Source organism: Apus apus, chromosome Z (assembly GCF_020740795.1).
Source record: "Apus apus isolate bApuApu2 chromosome Z, bApuApu2.pri.cur, whole genome shotgun sequence".
NCBI classification, from domain to species: domain Eukaryota; kingdom Metazoa; phylum Chordata; class Aves; order Apodiformes; family Apodidae; genus Apus; species Apus apus.
In genome coordinates, this window is record NC_067312.1 from 35464640 (window position 1) to 35487341 (window position 22702).

The 22702-nt window shown below is 41.8% G+C and overlaps 1 protein-coding gene across 1 annotated transcript in view; it reads left to right on the forward strand.

The window, feature by feature from the left end:
- Positions 1-22702, forward strand: part of SH3GL2 (SH3 domain containing GRB2 like 2, endophilin A1) — a 105261-nt gene that overhangs the window by 66983 nt on the left and 15576 nt on the right. Inside the window, exons 2-3 of the mRNA XM_051643058.1 lie at positions 10255-10323; positions 14510-14582. Of these exons, the coding sequence (XP_051499018.1) occupies positions 10255-10323; positions 14510-14582 (142 nt within the window). The remainder of the gene's footprint in view (positions 1-10254; positions 10324-14509; positions 14583-22702) is intronic.

Sequence of the window (22702 nt, forward strand, 5' to 3'; positions counted from 1 at the left end):
TAAAAATCTAGCAAAAGGTTTTAATTTCCCTTTGTAACAGAAGCCAGACCACTTGAATACGGGCTAGAACCTTAGGCACATATATTACTACATCTAAAGCAGTTTATTGTGGTGATCCATGTTGTATTATGATCCATCCTGACAGCGGTCATGAGCCAGTTAGTGAGATCATTGCTATAGTGTAATTTGTTTCCAGGATAATTTTTTACGGTCAGTTTTCTCCTTTCTTTGGTACTCCTACTATTTCCAAGTAAGTATCAGAGAGCAGCAGGCTCAGCTCTGCTTTTGCTTAATGCTGGTATGTTTGAGTATGCTGGTAATGTGTGCATGATTTGTCATGCTGGTATGTCTGGATTTTAGGGATGCTGCTGGTGAATTGCAGTGTTGTGTTGGTCAGAGCTGAGTCTCTTATTTGTTTATGCAGATTTTGTTTCCTTGCATTTTAAAATGTCCTTTGTCCCTGGTAGATGATACACACAATGGGGAAAGGAGGAAAATTATTATTTTCAAATTAATCCCCTAGAGCTGTGGCTATGCATTAATTTTGGTAGGGAGGGGCTGCTGCTCCTTAGCACCCAGGACTCTGACATAATCCCCCTGCTGACCTTGCTGCAGCTGCAGAAGCAAAGCTGCATTTGCTCCCGGCCATTGCACTGTGCAGTGTGCTCAAATGCAGTACAGTGTCAGGCTAAGTGATGCCATCCATATATTTTTTCTTGCATCTGGATGTGTTTCATCCAATTCTAACTCATCCAGTCCACTTTCTCTTTGCCTTTTTCATTAGTGTACATCACGGAAGCACAGAAAGGTGCACCACAATTTAAATTAATCAAGAGTGTCACTCCAGAAATACCCACAGCTTGTTGAGCATTACTGTCAACATTCTGTAGTGCTATCCTGCCCCTGATAACAAGCCAGTACTTTGGCACATATTGCTCTTATATAGAGTGTGAGACAAAGGATATCAATTTAAGGAAAGAGAATTCAGCTTAATTTACGTACTACTCACGTAAAAAAGTTAAAGCTTAAATCAGCTCTCAGCAATTTCTGAATGGACTACTATCAGAACTGAAAGTGATGGATGACTTTGGGTTGCTACACATGTAGTTAATAAATTACCCACAAGCCAACACCATAATAAAATAGACAAATAGTTTGGCCTGGTGTTTTGTTGTGCTGTACAGACTGCAATCTTTTAGACATTGTGACAATAGGAACACCAGAAATAAAATGTACATCAGCTAACAGCCACAGCTTATAGACAAGCTTTGTCTCGCAAATGGCCTTTCATGTCTTGTCTTCAACAAATAAGAATTAATTCACTGACAGACTCCAGCAAATGCACTTTCAAATGTAGAAGGGATGAGTTCACAATAGTGCAATTTGTACAGCTGTTAAATAGATTCATAATATTTAAGCCATGTTTTGTTCTCTTGGCTTCAAGCAGTTTCTGAACGTTCCCGGCATTCTCACATTTCCAGATGTCAAGGACTAGGCTGACTTTCACATAGCAGAAGGCGTATAGACTGGTGTACATTAAGTAGAATTATGAAATATGCCTCAAATGGATTTTAATTCCTGTAAATTTCCTATGCTGTTAATTTCTGGGTTTGGTGGGTGTGTTTTCAGGTTTTGGTTTGTTGTTTTTTTTGGCCTGAGTATGTCCTATGTATTTCTGCTAAACTTGAATTCATTCCTATACTGAGAAAAAGAAATTGCAACACCTCCAAAGCTTTAATACTCAGTAAAAATGATTAGTTAATTTGCCTAACAAACTCATGTGTAGTAGAGTCTGCTTTACAGATCAACAGCTCATCATTGCATCACTGCTTGAATAATGTTGGTCAGCTATTTGCATTCCATGTTCCATGGAGATCTCAGCAAAGTGCAGACTGTGCCATAGCACTCTTCACCTGCTGTGCCTACATGTGAAATACTCTAGTGTTTTTCAAAATTGCTGTTTAATGCATGTAAGTTAGCTGGATCAGTAGCCAAGACTAAACATTATTCTTCATGAGGAGTGAATATGAACCCCAAGTACCCAGCTACCAGCTTAAACCACTGTTGTGCCCTGAAATGGAGTGTGTGAGCTCAAGCACTCTGGTGACATGGTTTAGGAAACCATGGGATGGTTTAAGCCACCTGTCACCTATACCCAGACTAGGTTTGCCATGTGATGAGGCATGCGTGTACCAAGTGAAGCAGTGGGAAGGAGGAGATAATTTTTTCTACTGAACTTAAAAGGTATGTGGAGCAAGCATATGTTAATGGATGTAGATAAGATGGATTATGATCCATAAGCATGCTGTACCTAGGCTCCAGATTAGGATGCTAGCTGGATCCCACTGCTCCTATGTGGAAAACTCTTAAATGCAGATTCCTTTGCACAGAAGTAAAAATCTTGTGAATGTTTTATTGCCCATGGATCCACTAATGGGACTGGGTAATGGTACTGTTGTCATCTGAAGTAGAAATACCATATGGCATTAAATAACACATTGGAATAGATTCTCTGCGCTTTTCTGTGCAGCAAAAAAAAAAAAAAAAGGGGGGGGGGAATGGGGGGGGGAAATGGGGGGGGATTGGCACATATTCTAGCTAATACAGCCACCTTTCAAATGCCAATTTCTTCTCTATTTCTCATGCTGGTGGCCTTCTGGGGACAGAGAGTGTTAAAAAAGCACATAGTGTTCTGACTGTCCTCAGCTCTCTGGCAGCTTTTGAGCTTTTGCCAGCTTCTTTTTGTCTGCTCCTGATGCCAGTCTAAACTGCAAAGGTGCTGGATTGTGTCCAGTTTTGTGGCTGAAACTAAATTTTGCAAAGAACTGACCTCCTTATGGATCTGTTTGGTTAACATGCAAAACTTCACTACTAAGTTTAAATGTGTGAAATTTATTCTCTTGGTTATTGTGGATGCACTGCAGTGTCTCAGCTGTTAGCACATCTCTGTCACTAGAATGCGTAGTAATTATTTAAATTTTTGTCTGCCCTAGGGTAGTACTTACCTCATCTGTCATGGTGGGCACCTCTGGGCAGGGACTTTTCATGCAGAGATACGCAGGACGCTACTACACCAGCACTTCCTCAGCAGTTCTTGCCCTGCTCTCACCTTGCTTTATTTTACTTAGCAGTGGACAGCCTCCAATGTAATGCAGTGGCATTGCAGCAGAGGCTCTGCAGTAGTAACTCCTGTCAGTGCAGAAGCCTGCGGTATGCTTTCATATGGTGTGCTAGTACTGAATGCGAATGATTCTCTCTGTGATGCTGGAGTTGCAGGAATTCTGCAGCAGTCAGAAAGCAAAGTCAGGCTGGTCAAAGAAAGGATTGATTCAGACACCCTTTTCCCTCTCCTTTGGCAGCTTTAGCTGCAAATGAAAAAAAACAGGCAAATTAGAGATTGATTCTAAATGAGGAGAGTAAGAACACGGGAAAGGTTCACAATGCATATTTCTTACACTGTAACAATGCTGGAGGTAGGAATCCTGATCCCTTTTTATCCCTCCTGGGCAGAAGTAATTCCACTGAGCCATTCTGCTTTTGCTGCAGACTGTCACTGGCATTACTGGAGATCCTGTCCCACAAAGAATTTCCTTCGTGACTTCAAAAGTCACGAAGCAATGGCTTCTCTTTAGCATTCTCTTTGCCAGTTCCTGTGCCTTTTGTATGTTACATCTATAGCCAACTTCTCTGGCTTTCTGACCAGCCTTCCGACTGCTAGTGGAGCTCTTAGCAGAGCTATGGGCTCTACTAGTTGCAGCTGTGAGGATGAGCAAGGCCAAGCTATTGTATATATCTATAAAAAGGGTACTTAGAAGATGATTTGTGAGAGATGAAGGCAAGCCTTTTAGAGACCAGTCATAGCCTTCCTTTTCCTTCTTCAGTTTCCAAAACTGAAGAACACTTCCTGATCTTCAAATAGCACATTTTATTGATGACATTCAGCATCCAACAGCAGAGTCAAGAGAACTCAGAAGGGAGGGTAAACCTACCCATCCTGTGGCTGATGTGGTGTTTTGGTGGATCAGGCCAGCTAACAGATTTATAGCAGAGAGAAAGTTATTTCAGTGCTATTAATTATGTCCTGATTAAATATATCTGCTGAGTGACAGAAGGGAAAAGGAAAAAATAATCTCAGGCTTGTCTGGCAGATGCTTAACTGTATCACGAACATTTCTGTGAAATGTACTCCTGATGGCAAGCAGTAGCAGGTGCAAATTAATGCTTACAATTTTCCCATGTGACAGGCAAGTCTATTTCTTCATTTTGCCGAGGAGAAGACAAAGCTTCAGTGCCATAATCAAAGTATCAGTGCAAACAGGAGTTACACAGTGAAGTTCCGTGGAGATCCTTGATTCTCATTTTTCCCATTTTGCCTTTCACACTGTCTTCATGACCCTTACAGCTTCTGTGATAGCAGTGGAGTCACTGTTCTCCTCAGTTCTGAAAGGAAAGGATCTCCTGCTGATGAGCTCCAAGGATGGCCCTTATAGCTGTCTCAGCTGAAAAAAGAGAAATTTACTAATGAAATGTAAATGGGCATTATTGTATCTTACATGTATGTTAAGTTGGGATCTTAATTTCATTTTGCTACTGAAGTGGCTTGTTCTACAATCTCATGTCAAGTCCTATTGACAGTTGCACAAGATATTTCCAAATTAAAAGGAAAATAGAATAAAATTCAAAGAATTTTAAATGCAGGGGAAAGGATGATAAGTTTTCCTGTCTTGTGAAATCTTTTGTGTATAAAGAAAATCCGAGTCTTGCTCAGTTTCTCTAACAAATGAGTGCAACATATGAGTAAGTATAATGCTCATCAGACTGTTCTGGCTTCTGGTTAGATTTATGATATCTGTTGAATTTTGTGAAGCTTTCCAAGATTAATGATACTGGATTATTTGACTTACAAATTAGGTCTTCTCTCATCTAGATGGCTGTTCTGGAAAAGCTTCAGCAAGATCAGGTTGTTGCTGTGTTCTGTATTTGGAGTGGCTAATGCTTTCCCTAAAGAGACTAAACTTTTTCAGTCTTACTTTGTGTGACTGCTTTGCAAACAGGTCATGCAATTTACATCATAGGCAAAGCCATTGTATTGTGATGGTAATCTATTCAAAGCTGGTTTTCTATTTCTGTATAGAAGCTAAGCTTCTTTCTATACATGCTGCCAAATGAGCATTTTATTAAATTAATATAGCTCAGGTAGCAACTATTGTAGCTTAATGCTGATCTTGCTGCATTTTCATGTTTGGGTAGTGGTGTATCATATTGTGCAAGGCTTTCTGATAGCACTTGTGAACTGTGAATTATTCAGATGCTAGTCTAATAAAATGCAGTGTCATAGTACTGAAGAACATAATTCTTATGAAATAGCTATTTAATGCACATTTGATTTACATTAATAGCTTGTAAGTAGTGAGAGCTGACAGCATCAGATTCATATAATCATTAGTTAGAGGAGTCTTGTATGGGATATTGTAAAAGTTATCATCAGTGTGTTCTGTAAAAGGCAACTGGAATTTTCAGCATATTCATAGTGACTGCACAAGCATTTTTTTTGTCCTGTGCAACATACTGCATCATGACACAGTGATAATAATTTAAAAAGGTTAATTGCACTAGTATTTGAAAAATTCAACAAATGGCTCCATAACTAAGAATAAGTTTTGTTGTTTCATGTGAAATCCATCTGTCAAGCCTCACGGCTATCATTATGGCTTATATTCCAGATCCTGTCAGCATGTACCAAAAAAAATGCCCATTATAATATTATCTACCAGGGAAAGGAAAAAAAATATATATAATTTTTTTCCCTTTCCCTTTCCTGCCACTTTTTATTGAGCTTACTGAAACTGTTCTGAGCAGCGGATGTTAAGCTTCTAGCTGAGTGGAAATGGAATCTTTATACAATTGGAATTCTCTCTAAGGCACATAGCACTCGTTTTCAGTAATCTAAAATACAGAGATCCTGATTGTAAAATATTACACTATTGGATGTTATTATTCTACATATTTTACCCCACCCAGGAATTATTTTTATGTTATTTTTCTTGAATATATATATAATGTTTTTTTTGGAGGCAAGATGGAATAGGTAATCTGTGCTGTCATTCAACGAGACCTAGACAGGCTGGAGACTTGGGCAGGGAGAAACCCGATGAAGTTCAACAAGGGCACGTGTACAGTTTTGCATTTGGGGAAGAAAAACATAATGTACCAGTACAGGTTGGGGGCTGACCTGCTGAAGAGCAGTGTAGGGGAAAGGGACCTCGGGGTCCTGGTAGGCGGGAGGATGACCATGAGCCAGCAATGTGCCCTTGTGGCTAAGAAGGCCAATGGCATCCTGGGGTGTATTAGAAGGGATGTGGTTAGTAGGTCAAGGGAGGTTCTCCTCCCCCTTTATTCTGCATTGGTGAGGCCACATCTGGAGTATTGTGTCCAGTTCTGGGCCCCTCAGTTCAGGAAGGACAGGGAAGTGCTTGAAAGAGTCCAGCGCAGAGCCACAAAGATGATGAAGGGAGTGGAACATCTCCCTTATGAGGAAAGGTTGAGGGAGCTGGGTCTCTTTAGTTTGGAGAAAAGGAGACTGAGGGGTGACCTCATCAATGTTTACAAATACATAAAGGGTGAGTGTCAAGAAGATGGAGTTAAGCTTTTTTCAGAGATGTCTAGTGATAGGACAAGGGGTAATGGATGCAAACTGGAGCATAGGAGGTTCAATGTGAAAGTCAGGAAAATTTTTTTTACTGTGAGAGTGACAGAGCACTGGAACAGGCTGCCCAGAGAGGTTGTGGAGTCTCCTTCACTGGGAACATTCAAGACCTGCCTGGACGCGTTCCTGTGTGATGTGATCTGGGTGACCCTGCTCTGGCAGGGGGGTTGGACTGGATGATCTTTTGAGGTCCCTTCCAACCCCTAGAATTCTGTGATTCTGTGATTCTGTAATCAATAGTAGAAAAAGAAACACAATCACAAAATAACTAAATAATGTTGGCTTTGTTATCTGGTTAGATCTTCGTTCTTCCACATGACTGGACTTGGAGGAGATGTAGTTTTTCTGTTTTTAAAGGCAACTTAAAAGGGCTTAATTTTTATTCTGGTGGAAAGCAAGAATCAAAATGTTGAAACCTCAACTCAAATGACATAGTAAAGGAGACTTTTGCTTTCTGGCTAGCTGTAGCTTTTAGCTGATGATGTCTCTGACTGTTTCTGAATCTCTAGCACTAGAGCAGATCCTCAGCTGATGTCAGCTTGTTTAGTCTCATGACATATGGTAATCAATTCTGACAATCTTAGAGAATGGTGCAGTGGTAACCAGAATGAAATGCTTTAAAAATATATTTAGGGAATGGGTTTAAACAGGCTGAAAAATATCTCTAAATTTAGTCAATACATTGATGACATAGGTGTGGGCTCTTTTGCAAATGCTTATGTTGCCTTTCTCAGGCCCACTGGTCCTATTTGACCACTGTAGATTATGGCCTTGCAATGGGGGTCTTAATATCCTCTTCTGAGTAGATTTCACCCTTTTGCCCTAAGGAGCAAGAGCTTTTGAGGGATTACTTTTTTTCCTTTTATTTTTTTTCTTAAATTGGAATCCTGAATTTGAGTTCTCATCTCTGACTGGTGGATGGCTGTGGTCTTCAAAAAAAACCAACAGTGTCTACATTTTCAAGTGAGCTTTTGGTTCAGCTGCTCTTTTCCTGTGGTCTGTCAGTGCTTTTCCAAATAAAATTTTTGTCTGGATAATGGAGTTAAAGTTACTTCCCTGAGCACCTGAGATGTAACTACCCTGAAAGAAGAGTCACCCAGCTCCACAAGGATTGAAGACTTCATAGCTCATCTCTCTCCTTTGACTCACCACTGTTAACTGTAACAGTAGTTGGCTTAGAGCTTTGCAGATTAATTTTCTGCTTAGTACATGGTTTTGTTGGTCACTCGTGACTGTGAGGCTAATATTGACTAAGTGACGAAAAATGAAAAGTATGTTTAAAATAGATGGATGACCTGCCTTTAGACTTAGCAGTGACCACTCCAGGAGGCTACAGAGCTACACTATTAAAAGTGCCATACATTCCTCAGCTAGAGTAATGATGAATATGAAGGGACAGAGGACATCTATGGAGGTGATAAGCAATGTCTTTGCAAATCTTCAGCGACTATGAACGTATTTCAAAGTGATGAAAAGTAAGGCTTTTATTTCCAGCTATAAAGGGCTGGAACATTAATTATGCTTGGATACTTTGTATCCTTAGAGTTGAAATTCTGTTATTCAAATTCTATTTTGAATATTTAAGTACTAGCATATTTACATACTGGTGTTGTCATGGACCTGAAATCTTTGTGACAGAAAGGTCCTATACAGGTTTTGCCATATCATCTCTAGTTAAGGAGGTCCATTTGCAGAAGATTCATTCATGGATTGGTGAAGAAAGCTTCTGGTCTTTTATGCTTCATTTGTTACCATCTTTCACAGAGACTGCAAATTAATATCCAAATTAATTAGGACATTGAGTTTATCCCTTGTCCATGGTGGAATTGTTCCTAACAGCACAGCATTTGAAATCTGTAATTTTTTGTAGCACTCCATTATTCTTTGTGTGGCACAAAGTTCAGTAATACAGATCACAGAAACCCATCTACATTCATAATGTCAAATGAGTGTCTGCATGGATTTGCACATCACTTCTGTGTAGGAAGGATTTGATAAATAAAGTTCTTTGGTTCTTTCAGGATGTTTTGTAGTCTTGATGCCTAATTAATGCATCATTTTGGGTACTAATTTGCAAGGAGCTGACAGAACACAAACAGAGCTGATAGCCATTTCTTATTGCAAAGATAATTATAGCCTGTGTGCTTGGCCATGTTGCACTTACAGCTTTGCTGGAGTGAACTGGAGTGAATTTGAAATTAATCAAATGTTTGGATTTTATTAATGGCATGTGTGTGATTGACTGTGGGCCTTCCTTCTCTTTATGCTGAGCACTATAGCAGATTCAACGCAGTGGTGGAAACCAAGAGGAAAAAAAGTGCAGTTTTTCTTTTGTTTCTCCTTGTTTATTTTAGGAGTCACATCACTGAAATCTGTAGCTACACTTAGTCAAAACAATCTAAAGATGATTGAGAGGCACCTGAGAAAGTTTCTAAAATTAAACAATGTTAATTACAAATAACTAAAAATGGATAGAAAACAGAGTCATTAAGTCTAATGATTTTCTTATGACAAATGCCAGCCTCGGAAAAGATCAGTATATTCACTAGATTTTATGCACCTGAATTAGTTGTAGAATTACACCACTAAAACACTTTCCAACATACTGTGCAATTGCTGAACTCAATTTTGAGTGGTGCTACATAGCAATTACCATTCAAATATGTTACTGTCACTTTTAATGACAGTAAAGGGAAACTCAATTCAGTGTGTTCCACTGAATCAAGTAAATTAAAAGGTAGCACTAAATAATTTTCCAATTAGTTTTCAAACTGAGTATTTTGTTTTAAAAATGAGTATTCGGTCAAGATATGAGACCAAAGTTCCCTTTAAATTCTTTCTAATAGATCTGTCAACTGGGTATTTTATATGTAACTCAGGTGAACCTCAAACTCTTGCCTGGTGTGAATGTGGATTTTTTTTAATCTACCTAGCACTTTTATTTATACACTTGATTGTTAATAGTAAAGGTCTGATTGTGCTCGAGTTAGTGTTTCTGAGAGTTCTCAGATGTGGGTGCCCGTTGCCTTCCGGATGGCTAGTCAGGCCTTGGGAGCTCCTTCTTGCTCTGTACTTAGGCATGAATATTAGCCTTGGTGTTACAGTGGTACACACTGAACAATGCAGCTGGGGCAGTTTCACAGCTCTGATGGTAAATTATTTAGTGCCTTTATTCCCTCTTCAGTTCATACTATCAAGTCACGTTTTTTCTTCAGCACACACAACTATGGATATTTCTGTCTACTGAATATGCATCTGTCGTTGTTGATTAATTGCTTGATAAGTTCCAAGAAACAGAGAAACAGAGATAAAGAACATAATAGTATGTACTTCTGACACCAGCTGGAAGATTTGGTCTCTGAGATTTAAGTAGTAATATTTTATTTTCTAATTGTTTAACTTAAGTGTGTTTGAAATTAGTTTTTCAGAAAGAATACTATGTGCGAATGTTGTACCAACTAACAAAAAAAATTTGTCCACGAAAATGCAGTGGCTAGATTTTTCAGTCACTGCTAACTCTGTTTTTTGTTGTTTTGTTTTAACTACAGAAAGTGAGTGAAAAAGTAGGAGGTGCAGAAGGAACCAAGCTAGATGATGACTTCAAAGAAATGGAAAGGGTAAGTCTAAATACAGATGTATATATTCAGTATCACCATTCATTTTTCCTTCCTAGGAGAGGAATTTCAAAGCTTTTGTCCTGGAATCACTTGAGTAATTTTGAAAGACTTAACTTTTATTCAGCAGGACTGAGCTTTCAATTTCTTATTGGTTTTGGTTTTCTAAGCAAAGCATACATAATAAGTGGCACTCTTTATAATATCAGTATTTAATTCACAGATTGAGGCTGATGTCAACTAAAAGTAAGTTTCAGTTAAACCATTGTAGAGGATCTCTAGACAGAATCATAGAATAGTAGGTTGAAGGAACATCAAAGATCAACTTTTCTCTGCAAAAGTACAGTATAGGCAAGATGGCCCAGCACCCTATCCAGCTAGGTCTTAAAAGTGTCCAGTGTTGGGGAATCCTCCACTTACCAGGGGAGATTATTTCAATGGTTGACTGTGAAAAAATTTCCTCTTGTATCCAATAGGAGTCTTCCCTGGAGTAATGGGGGAGTGCCTCTTGTAAAACGGGAGTCTCCATCTTCTTTGTAGCCGCCCCTGAAATCCTGGAACATGGTGATGAGCCCCTAAGCCTTCACTTATCCAGGCTGAACAAACCTAGCTCTCTCAGCCTTTCCTTGTATGTCAGGGTTCCCAGTCCTTTGATCATCTTTGTGGCCTTTCTCTGGACCCTCTCAAGCCTGTCCACAGTTCTTTTGTATATTGGCACCAGAACTGAATACAATGTTCCAGGTGTGGTCTGACAAGTGCTGAGTAGGGCAGGATGATGACTTATTTATCTCTGCTTTTCACGCCCTTGTTGATGCAGCCCAGCATTCCATTGGCTTTCTTTGCTGCTGCAGCTGACTAATACTGAACTTGTTGTCCACTAGAAAATGGTATCATCAGAAAACTCAATTACAGTACACTTGATCACATCATCTAGACCACTCATTAAGATCTTAAACAGCGTTGGGCCCAATATCTATCTCTGGGAGACCACACTTGTGATAAGGTGCCAGTATGAAAAGGAGCTATTTACCACCATGCTCTGGGTGCAGCCTGTCAGCCAGTTTCCCACCCACACCACAGTCCACTTGCCTAGGCTGTAAAATCAGTTTCTCTAGAAGGAGGCTGTAGGGAACTCTATGAAAAGCCTTGGAGAAATCCAAGTAGACAATGTCCACCATTCACTCCAGATCAACTGAACAGGTTACTTTGTTATAGAAGGCAATCAGGTTTGCCAAGGATGATTTGCCCTTGATGAATCTGTGCTAGCTTTTCCCCAATCACTTGCTTAATTTGACTTGTGATAGCCCCTAGGAAGATTTGTTCCATAACTTTCCCAGTCACTGAAGTAAGACTGATGGGCCTGTAATCACCTGGGTCCTCCTCTAAGACCTCCTTTTAGATGGGAGTGACATTAGCCTTCTTCCAGTCTTCTGGGTCATCCCCTGATCTCCACCACTTATCAAAGATTATGGAGAGCAACCTCACAATGACATCAGCTGTCTTAACACCTTTGTATGGATAATGTCATAGGACCCAACAATTTGTAGAGCTGAAGCTCATGCAGTAGTTCACATACCAACTCTTCCTTCCTTCACCGATGGTGGGTCAGTGTTTGCACCGACCTGGATTTTTGTTCCCCAGGCCTGGGGCCCAACGGTGCTGGTCAAAGCAGGAGTGAAGGAAGTGTTGAGAACCTCTGCCTTTTCAGTGTTGTTGGTGACTGGTTCACCTCTCCTGTTTAACAGCAGACCAGTATTTTCCTTGTTTCTGCTTGTTGTTTATGTGCCTGAAGAACCCTTTTTTGTAGTTTTTGACATCTCTGGCCAATTTCAGTTTGAGCTGAGCTTTTGCTTTTGTAACTGCATCTCTGCACACCTTGACATTGCCCTTGTAGTTCTCAATGGTATTCATCCCCTTCTTCATCTCTGGTATGCTTTTCTTTGGTTTGAACAGACTCAGAAGCTTGTAGTTAAGGCAAGGGAATCTCTAGCTCTGCCTGCTTTCCTTACCTTTAAAGGGGGTGAACTTTTTTCCTGCTTTGGAGAGTGTTCTTGAAAAACTGAGCACTCACTACCTCCTTTATCCTCCACAGAAGCTTCCCATGAAACCCCTCCCAAATGAGTTCTGAGTGAGCTGAAGTTTGCTCTTCTCAAATCTACGAACTTTTTCTTAGTATTAAGCTTCAGCATGGTCAGCAGGATCCCATACTCCACAATGTTGTGATCAATGCAGCCAAGGCTGTCACTAACTGAGATGTTACAGCAGAGAAAGTCTATCTACAATGGCAAAGGGTGTCTGTAATTCTCAGTTCTTTGACCATGAATCAAGAGAAGTAATAGCTGTCTGCTGGATGTGGTTGACAGTGCATTGGAATATTCATTCATAGGTTCAGAGGTCCCGTTGGGAAGCCTCCACTGGCAAAGAGCCTTGGGTAGGTGGGGCTCACCTTCCAACAAACTGCTTGGTGAGGCGAGCAGGGGTAGCAGTGACTGTTTCTATTGGGGGGCAGGGTGGCAGGGAGAAGGAAGGAGCCACAAATGAGTATATTCCAGTTGGAAGGATCAGTAGAGGCAGTTTTCTTTCTGGCTTTGACTTCAAAGGTCAAGTCTTGTAACACAAGCTACTTATAGGTATTTGTAGGGTACATATCTGATATGTAAATCCTATCAAGAGAAACAGAAGGTGTTAATCTGTACATTTGTAGAGTGATATGGACGGAAAACCTTGGATAGAAAATAGAGAAGGTCATATCCCTTGTACTTCTCACAGAGAAAGTGCTGCAGAGTTGATTTCTCCCTTCTGCCTGGCTGCCCTTTGAATGTGCTACAAGTCTGGGCACTGCCATCAAAACTGAAAGATGCTAGTGAAGATTCAGAAAACTGGTGGAAGGTTTAGAGTAACAAATACGACATTGCAGCAGCCAGGGGGTGAGCCCCATGTAGTGCTCATGGACAACATGGTTTGGCAGCCCAGGAGATAGGAGCACTGAGAGTTGAGAAGAGAATGGAGTAAACTCATCAGTTGCCTCCACGTTTCCCACCTGACTCTATGTCCCTTGCCAACTTTTTTGCAGGCAGTGGACATGCCCCTCCTGCCTATCCCCAGTGTTCTGTTCTCTGGCTCCCACACCCCTCTGAAGCCTTCTAGCTATTTCTGGGCTCCCTACCAGGTGTTTCAGCTACTCACTCACCCAGGGCTGGCAGACCTCTTCTGCTTCTTTGTGTAAAGCATAGAGCAAGACCTGGCAGATGGCACTGGCAACGGGAAACAGGAAAGAGGTCAGTCACAGCGTGCTGCAACCCACCTAGCTCAGGTGTTCTTTTTAAAAATAGGATCTTGTCACTATGTTAAAGTAGTCCACCCTGTGGGACACAAGCTACCGTGTAGAGAAATGCAATGTGTCTTCATAAATGTAGAGTATAGGACAGGTTATGGGGATCCCCACATCTGCCAAAGCATCCTTTTTTCTTTGAGGCTTGACTTCTGAGAGTACACACAGTAGTTGTCTCCTTTGCTATATGCAGCTTAGGAAGCTGATGCACAGTAGTTCTTAAGAAAGCAAGAATTCATATTACAGCAGAAGAAAGTAATGCTAGTCAGTTCTAAGAATTTTCAGTTCCTAAATATAAAATAATTATTCATGGAGTTAACCAGGGGAAATAAATGGTCAGTGTGCCCATGCTGAGAGGTTTCTGGAAACTGAGGATACCTGTACTTCCTTACCCCTATTTTACAAGACCTCACTCTGCAAGAGGTAGATATCCCATTTTGTCATTGTTGGTTTGTTTTGACTGACATCTGCTTTCCCCTCATTTTGCCAGTTATTAGGTAATCAAAGATGGCTAATTCTTCAAGTAGTTTTCAGAGGCCATTCTATCTAAAAGTTTTCCCTATTGTGGATGCTTCCCAGGGTGATGTAAAGTATCAGCACAGTACAAGGAGTTGTACACATCTGAGGTACTCTGTACTAATGGCCTAGCTTGAGAGTGGATCTGCTGTAAACTAAAATAGCGGACTCCTGCTTTGGTAGTTTACCACATAATATCACCATACTGGTACCAGGCCTGTTCTCAGCAACTAAAGTAAAATTATAAGAATTTATAAGATAAAAAAGATGAGAGAAAAACATCTTCCTTTTGTCTAACATCTTTGTTATGTGTGCCTTTTTGTTTAACTCTCTGTCCTGTAGAAAGTGGATGTTACCAGCAGGGCAGTTATGGAAATAATGGCAAAGACGATAGAGTATCTTCAACCCAATCCAGGTAATGTAATTTCACAGTCTCACAGTACTTGCTTTTTTAAAATACTCTTTCTCACTAGTATGTATCCTGACATATCTCATCCTCACTGGTGCAGTTAAGATGAACACAAAATTGGTGAAGTTGTGGTGAAGTTAAAGACAAAGATGGCTTCTGTGATAGGCTGTGAGCATGAGGGGCTCCCTGGAGCAGACTGGGCATCTGCCTGTGGATTCCCCAGGGGAAGCAATGCTGGGCCTGACAGCCAGGGCCCATCCCACTGCTCCAGCCAGGGGCTGGGCAGCCAAAGTGCACTGGGACAGAAGCAGTCTTGGGCTTCAGGCACCTCCCTGGATATGGGGAGGGGCCTAGGCCAGGCAATCATCCCACCAGTGGAGATCAGGATCAGGCACAGTTAGGGTGCCTGCATCAAAGGTTGCTTTCTCCTATAGTCCCAGTCATTAACCCTGTGTGAGGGAAAAGGACCAGACAGCCCTTTCAGACCATGAGAAGAAAGACAAGGTTCTGAAGCAACTTCCTCCAGGTCATAGGAGGAAATGAAACAGTACCTTTCACCTGGTCCTCTAGCTGTTTCTCATCCTCATTATTAGAGTTACTACAAAAGAGAGTGTGCAAAAGAGCCATTGATGCTGAACTAGAGAAAAGCACAGAGAAACAGACATAATCAGAGATAACTAAATTGAACCTTCAAAATAAAAATAAATGGTTGGTTTCCATGGGAACATGGAAGAAAGGCTTTGTGATTGGGCTGATTCAGAACTGTATGCTCCTCTCTTGCCAAAGAATTGTTACCGGGAGGGGTGTCCTGGAGTTGTTATAATCAAGTAAACCATTAAATTAAAAATCTTAAAGATTTTCATAGTGATCTAAGAACATAAGGGTTTTGTTACTAGCATAAGTCAATGTCAACTTCACTGGTGGGGTCAATGGATTTTAGCTTGTGCAAAATTAGCTTGAAGGTAGAATGAAGCCATCTGCCTACTGCAAATGTCTTAGAGTTTCTTGGAAATACAGACCAAATTCACTCATTCACTGTGAAGAATTTATTTCCTAATAGCTGGAAACAAATTTGAACCAGTGTGAAATATTTTAACTGCAGTGTGGTAGGACGAAGGACTGTTGCTGGTATAGCTTAATTGGTGATATTTTTATGTTAAACCACAGAGGAAAGGAGTATAATTTGATGATGCTGCCAGTGGAATGTAAAAAAGGAGGAAAAATATTTACAAGTTCAAGAACTGCTAGAGAGAAAATAGTGATGACTAGAATGGTTTCTGTGTCAACAGATAAAACATTGTTTATTACTTGAGTCCACAGCTTCATTGCTCGTCATCAACAAGCACTCTGCAGGAAAGCAGTAGGATTGGCAAACATGGGGCAAGTGATAAAATTGTTATCTACTGTGAAGCTGCAGTTGTGCAACATTGTATAGAATGAGTAATATGCTTTGGTTGTTCAGTGCTTCTCTGGCTGCCATCCTGCCACATCTGAGTGGTTATGATTGTGGTGAATCACGAAAGAGACTCACAGTGACAACAGTGAGCAAAATTTCTGGAAGTATCTAAGAGTGTGTTTTCAGGCACCTCAGGCTGATGTAAGTGGAGTGCTGCAAGAAAGCAGTTTCCGTACTCTGGCTATACATCCTTTCATCTGCTTGTGGCATGTGTGAGTAGGATCAGAAGATTAAAATTGTGGTAAGCAGGAGGAAGATTTACTTTCCTGCATATCAAATGTGAACATATTATTCATTCCACAGGTGGGCAGCAGTAGCAATTGGAGTAAAAGGAAAGGAGGTCTGACACTTTTCAGCTCTCACCTGATCTTTTATGAAAAAAAAGCCTCCCTATAGTGAGAAGATTTGCATGGAAAATTAATTCTTCCTTAAATACAATTAAAAAAAAGTATCTATAAAACTCTCCCTACATCTATATTACTATTTATCCAGGGCACCAGAAATGCTGATTTCCAGTATCTCCTGTTTGTTTTCTCATTTTAATAAAACATAGAAACATTACACAGAGAAAAGGGGAAAATCTAATTTAAAATATTCTTTAACAGCAATATTTAACAGAAGGTTTTCTTTTAAAGTTTCCCTGAGCTTGACAAGGAGAAAAGGGTTTGAGTTGTAGCACGTGTTCCTTGATAAGTAAGATGTCCCCTGAAAATATCAATATACTTGTATAACATAGTACTGCAGTGCTAGCGATCAATGGACTACATGTTGTTAGCTCAGCTAGGGACCAGGTAAGGAGAGCCAGATCCCACATAGAATTAAATCTTGCCAGGGATGTAAAGAGCAGTAAGAAAAGCTTCTATAGGTATGTTGGGGAGAAAAGGACAACCAAGAAAAATGTAGGCCCACTCCTGAAGGAAATGGGAGACCTACCTATGCAGGATATTGAGAAAGCTGAGGATCTCAATGATTTCTTTACATCAGTCTTCTCTGGCAACTGCTCCAGCCTCATTGCAAAGGCCACAGCAGGTGAAAGCAGGGACTGGGAGAATGAAGCACCCCCCAGTGTAGGAGAAATTCAGGTTTGTGACCATCTAAAGACCCTGAAGGTACACAAATCTGTGGGACCTGATAAGGTCCATCCATAGGCCCTGAGGGAGCTGGCTGATGCAGTTCCTAAGCCTCTGTCCATCATACTTGTGAGGTCATGGCAGTCTGGTAAAGTTCCCACCAGCTGGAAAGAAGGTAACACAGGCCCTTTTTTTTGAAAGGGGAAAAGGAAGACCCAGGGAACTACAGGCAGGTCAGTCTCACCTCTGAGCCCAGCAACATCATGGAGCAGACTCTCCTGGAAGATCTGCTAAGACACATGGAAAATAAGGATGTGGTTGCTGACAGCCAGCATGGCTTCACTAAGGGCAGATAATGCCTGACCAATTTGGTGGCCTTCAAGGCCACCAGGCTACAGGGCTGGTGGATGGTGGCAGAGCAACTGATGTCATCTACCTGGATGTGTGCAAAGCATTTGACACTGTCCCACATGACATCCTGGTCTCCAAACTGACAAGGCATGGATTTGAACACCACTTGGTGGATAAGACATTGGCTGGATGGCCTCACCCAGAGAATTGTGGTCAATGGCTCAAAGTCCAAATGGAGGCAGGTGACAAGTGGTGTTCCTCAGGGGTCAGTATTGGGACCAGTGCTGTGAAACGTCATTGCTGGAGACATGGACAGTGGGATTGAGTGTCTCCTCAGAAAATTTGCTGATGATACCAAGCTGTGTGGTGTGGTTGACACCCTAGAGGGAAGGGATGCCATCCAGAGGGACCTTGACAGGCTGGAGAGGTGGGCCAGTGCCAACCTCATGAAGTTCAACAAGGCCAAGAGCAACAAGATCCTGCACCTGGGTCAGCACAACCCCAGGCACAAATACAGGCTGGGAGGAGAATATGTAGAGAGCAGTCCTGAGGAGAAGGACTTGGGGGTGGTAGTAGATGAGAAGCTCGATATGAACCATCAGTGTGTGCTGCAGCCCAGAGAGCCAAACACATCCTGGGCTGCATCGGAAGTGTGACCAGCAGGGCCAGGGAGGTGATTCTGCCCCTCTACTCTGCTCAGGTGAGACCCCACCTGCAGTACTGTGTCCAGCTCTGGAGCCCTCAACACATGAAAGACATGGAGCTGTTGGAGAGGGTCCAGAGAAGGACCACAAGGATGATCAAAGGGCAGGAGCATCTCTGCTCTGAAGACAGGCTGAGCGAGCTAGGGCTGTTCAGCCTGGAGAAGACAAGGCTCCAGGGAGACCTTATAGCAGCCTTCCAGTACTTGAAGGAGGCCTACAGAAGTCCTGGGTAGTGCTCTCACCAGAGAGGACAGTGATAGGACAAGAGGTAATGGATTTAAGCTGAAAGAGGGTGGATTTAGGTGAGACATCAGGAAGAAATTCTTCACCATGATGGAGGTTTGGCACTGGAACAGGTTGCCTGGGAATGTTGTGGAAGCCCCCTCCCTGGTGATGTTCAAGGCCAGGTGGGATTGAAGCTTTGTGCAGCCTGGTCTAGTGTGAGTTGTCCCTGCAGGGAGGTTGGAACCTGATGATCTTTAAGGTCCATTCTAACCTTAATGATTCTATGATTCTATAATTCTGTGATTCTATGTTGTTTTGACAGATCAATAGATGAAGTATGCAGCATTGTCTAACTTCAGTAAACAATGAACTAATGCTAAAGAGAAAAGGAAAGGAGAATGGGGAAAGTGAAGGGAGGGAAAGGGAACAGGATATTAAATACAAAGGTGAATATATTGAAAGAGTTGGGATTAAGTTAGTGCAAATGAAAAAGATAGCTTAGCAGAACTCCCAGTTATGACAAAATCTGAAGGATGCATCAGGCAGATGCAGCACATGCAGGACAATGAGGCAAGCAGGCTCAGCCTGCATGGATTTATGAAAGTCAGGTCCTTCTTTACTAACATGGTCTCCTTCAATGACAAGTTCACCCACTTAGGAGATGAGAGAAAGGTAGTGGATGTTTATCTATATTTTAGTAAAGCCTTTGGACACTATTTCCCACTGCCTTCTCCTAGAGTGCTGGCTGCTCTTGGTTTGGACTGGTGTACAATTTGCTGGGTAAAAAACTGGATGGCCAGATGCAAAGAGTTGTCGTGACTGGAGTTAAATCCATCTGGGGGATGGTGACAAGTGGTTTTCCCCAGGGCTCAGTGCAGGGGCCAGTTCTCTTTAATATCTTTATCAATGATCTGGTTGAGAGGATTGAGTGCACCCTCAGTAAGTTTGCAAACAAGTTGGGTGAGCATATTGATCTGTCAGAGGGTAGGAAGACTCTACCAAGGGAGCTGGAAAAGGCTGTTTTGATGGGCTGAGCCAGTTGTATCAGGTTCAAGACAACCAATTGATGGGTCCTGCACTTTGGTCACAGCTGCCTCATGCAACGCTACAGGCCTGGGGAAGAGTGGCTGGAAAGCTGCCTGGTGGGAAAGGACCTGGGGATGTTGGTAGAGAGCTGGCTTGACATGAGCTAGCAATGTGCCCAGGTGGTCAAGAAGGCCAACAGTGTCCTGGCTTATGACAGCAATAGCGTGGCCAGCAGGGCTAGAGAAGTGATTGTGCCCCTGTACTAGGCACTGGTGAGGCTGCATTTCAAGTACTTTGTCCAATTTTGGGCCCCTTACTACAAGAAGGACATTCAGGTGCTGGAGCATGTCCAGAGAAGGGTAGCAAAGCTGATGAAGGGTCTAGAGGATAAGTCCTGTGAGGAGTGTCTGATGGAACTGAGGTTGTTTAGCCTGGAGAAAAGAAGGCTGAGGGGAGACCTTATTGCTCTCTATAACCACCTGAAAGGAAACTGTAGAGATGTGGTTTTCATTCTCTTCTCCCAAGTAACAAGTGATAGGATGACAGGATAGTTGCACAAAGGGAGGTTTAGATTGGATATTAGGAAAAAAACTTCTTTACTGAGAGAGGTGTCAGGCACTGGAACCAGGGAAGTGGTGGAGTTATCTTCCCTGGAAGTATTTAAAAGACACGTAGGTATGGTGCTTAGGGACATGGTTTAGTGGTGGACTTGGCAGTGTCCTAGGGTGATGGTTGGACTTAATGATCTTAAATATTTTCCAACCAAAATAATTCTATTATTCTAATCTATGAGAGGTGAAAATAAATAAAATTGAAGATGATGAAGGCTCAAAGACTTCTCCTGCAGATGTACATGATCATAATTTCCAGAAAAAAATGTGCAAGATTAACATGAGTGGAAGTACAAAGTACAAGCAACTGAACCCCCTGCTGAAATGTCTTTCCAGCTGTTTTGGCAGTATTCTTACAATTTGATACGGTTCTGTTAGCACAATACTAAGGTGAATCATTACTGACACTGTAAAAGTCAATGTAAGGGAGAAGGAATGCAACTGGGAAAAGAATCAAGCGTTCAGGGTTCAGGTCACTTCCACATGGTATTTTGTACATCTCTACCTGTCCTCACTCAGGTTGAAACATAACTTAAAGAAGAAAGGACATGGCACTAATAAAGCAATAGAAAGGAAAGGACATAGGATAAGATTTCAAGATTGTCTGAGCACTTACCTCTGCTCCCATGGAATCAACCTTAAAAGAAGAAAAGTGAAGTAAGACCACTGGTGGATGTATTGTAAGATTTCCTACTAAATCAGGATCTTAATGTAATAATTATTAAATGATTAATCACTGAAGCATGAATTTTTGATGCTTACCTTTATTCTTTTTAAGATTTATTTTTTGCCCTGCCCTTATTGTTCTTTTATCTCTGTCACTCTTTCCTTTACCTTTTGCTTTCTGCTCTTACCTGCCTGTTCAGACTATAGGCACTTCATTATTTATTTATTTTTAATTTTCTCTTATATTTTTCCCTTTTACTTCTGAAAAGACTCCAATTTGTTCCTGTTTTAATTCAGATTGCTGCCTTGATTCCCCTGACTAATGTAGGGGTTTTTTGTGCCTTAGTTTTTTTTGTGCTTCTGTGTTTTCCCATTGCCACCATCATTTTGATTTTGTTTTTAAAAGCCACATCATTAAAATGCGGTTTCTTATACTGAACAGTCAGCCAGTCTGTTAACTGTAGTTTTGTAGTGGGTAGAAACAGAAGGCACCAAGAAATTCAGATGTGAAGAGCATGATCTGGTGGCACTTAAGGATAGTGAGAAAGCTTACAAATACTTAATTACTACATGTTAAAAATATGTTACCCTTTCATAGCTGCTTCTCAGGCAAAAACAGTACTATGACACTTGCTCTGTCTGTTTCTGTGTCTGTGTTTTATGGATACATTTATATGGCACAAAGTGAAACATATTCAGCACAAGAACAATCTCTTGATTCAAGCTTTCGGGAGTAGATTAAGAGCAAAACACTTGACTCCAATCTGCTAATCATAGAATCATAAAATGGTTTGAGTTGGAAGGGACCTTAAAGATCATCTAATTCCAACCCCCTGCATGGGCAGAGACACCTCCCACTAGATCAGCCTGCTCAAATCCCCATCTAACCTGCCCTTGAACACTTCCAAGGATGGGGCTTCCACAACTTCCTTGGGCAACCTGTTCCAGTGTCTCACCACCCTCACACTAAAGAATTTCCTCCTAATGTCTAACCTAAATCTCCCATCTTCCATTTTTTATCCATTACCCCTTGTTCTTTCACTACAAGACCTTGTAAAAAGTCTCTCCCCAGCTTTCCTGTAAGCCACTTCAGGCACTGAAGGCCACTATAAGACCCCCCCAGAGCCTTCTCTTCTCCAGGCTGAACAGCCCCAATTCTCTCAGCCTGTCCTCATAGGAGAGTTGCTCCAGCCCTTGGATCATTTTTGTGGCCGTCCTCTGGACTTTCTCCATGAGCTCCATGTCCTTGTTATGTGTTGGGGGCTCCAAAAGTGGACACAGTACTCCAGGTGGGCTCTCATGAGAGCCGAGTAAAAGGGGGAGAATCACCTCCCCTGACCTGCTGGCTGTGCTTCTTTTGATACAGCTAAGGACATGCTTGGTTTTCTGAGCGGCAAGTGTACATTGCTGGCTCACATTGAGCTTCTCATCCACCATCACTCCCAAGTCCTACTCCTCCAGAGTGTTTTCGATCCATTCTCCACCCAGCCCGTATGTCTGCTTGGGATTGCCTCAACCCAGATGCAGGACTTTGCACTTGGCCTTTTTGTACTTTATGCACTTGGAATGAGCCCACTTCTCAAGCCTGTCAAGGTCCCTCTGGATGGCCTCCCTTCTCTCCAGTGTGTCGACCACACCACATGCTTTGGTGTCATGGTCAAACTTGGCTGAGGGTGCATCCAATGCCACTGTCTGTGTTACTGACAAAGATGCTAAATAGCATGGGTCCAAGTACCAGCCCTTGGTGAACACCACCACTCATCACTGATCTCCATTTGGACAGTGAGCCGTTATCACCACTCTTTGAGTGTGACCATCCAGTCAGTTTCTGACTCAAGGAGTGGTCCAGAGTCCAGGAGTGGAACAGTACATCAAATCTGTACTGTTCCAGTTTTGATACTAGAATGTCATGCAGAACAGTGTCAAAGGCTTTGCACAGGTCCAAGTAGATTACATCTGTTGCTTTTCCTTTGTCCACTAATGCCATGATTCCATTGTAGAAGGCCACCAAATTAGT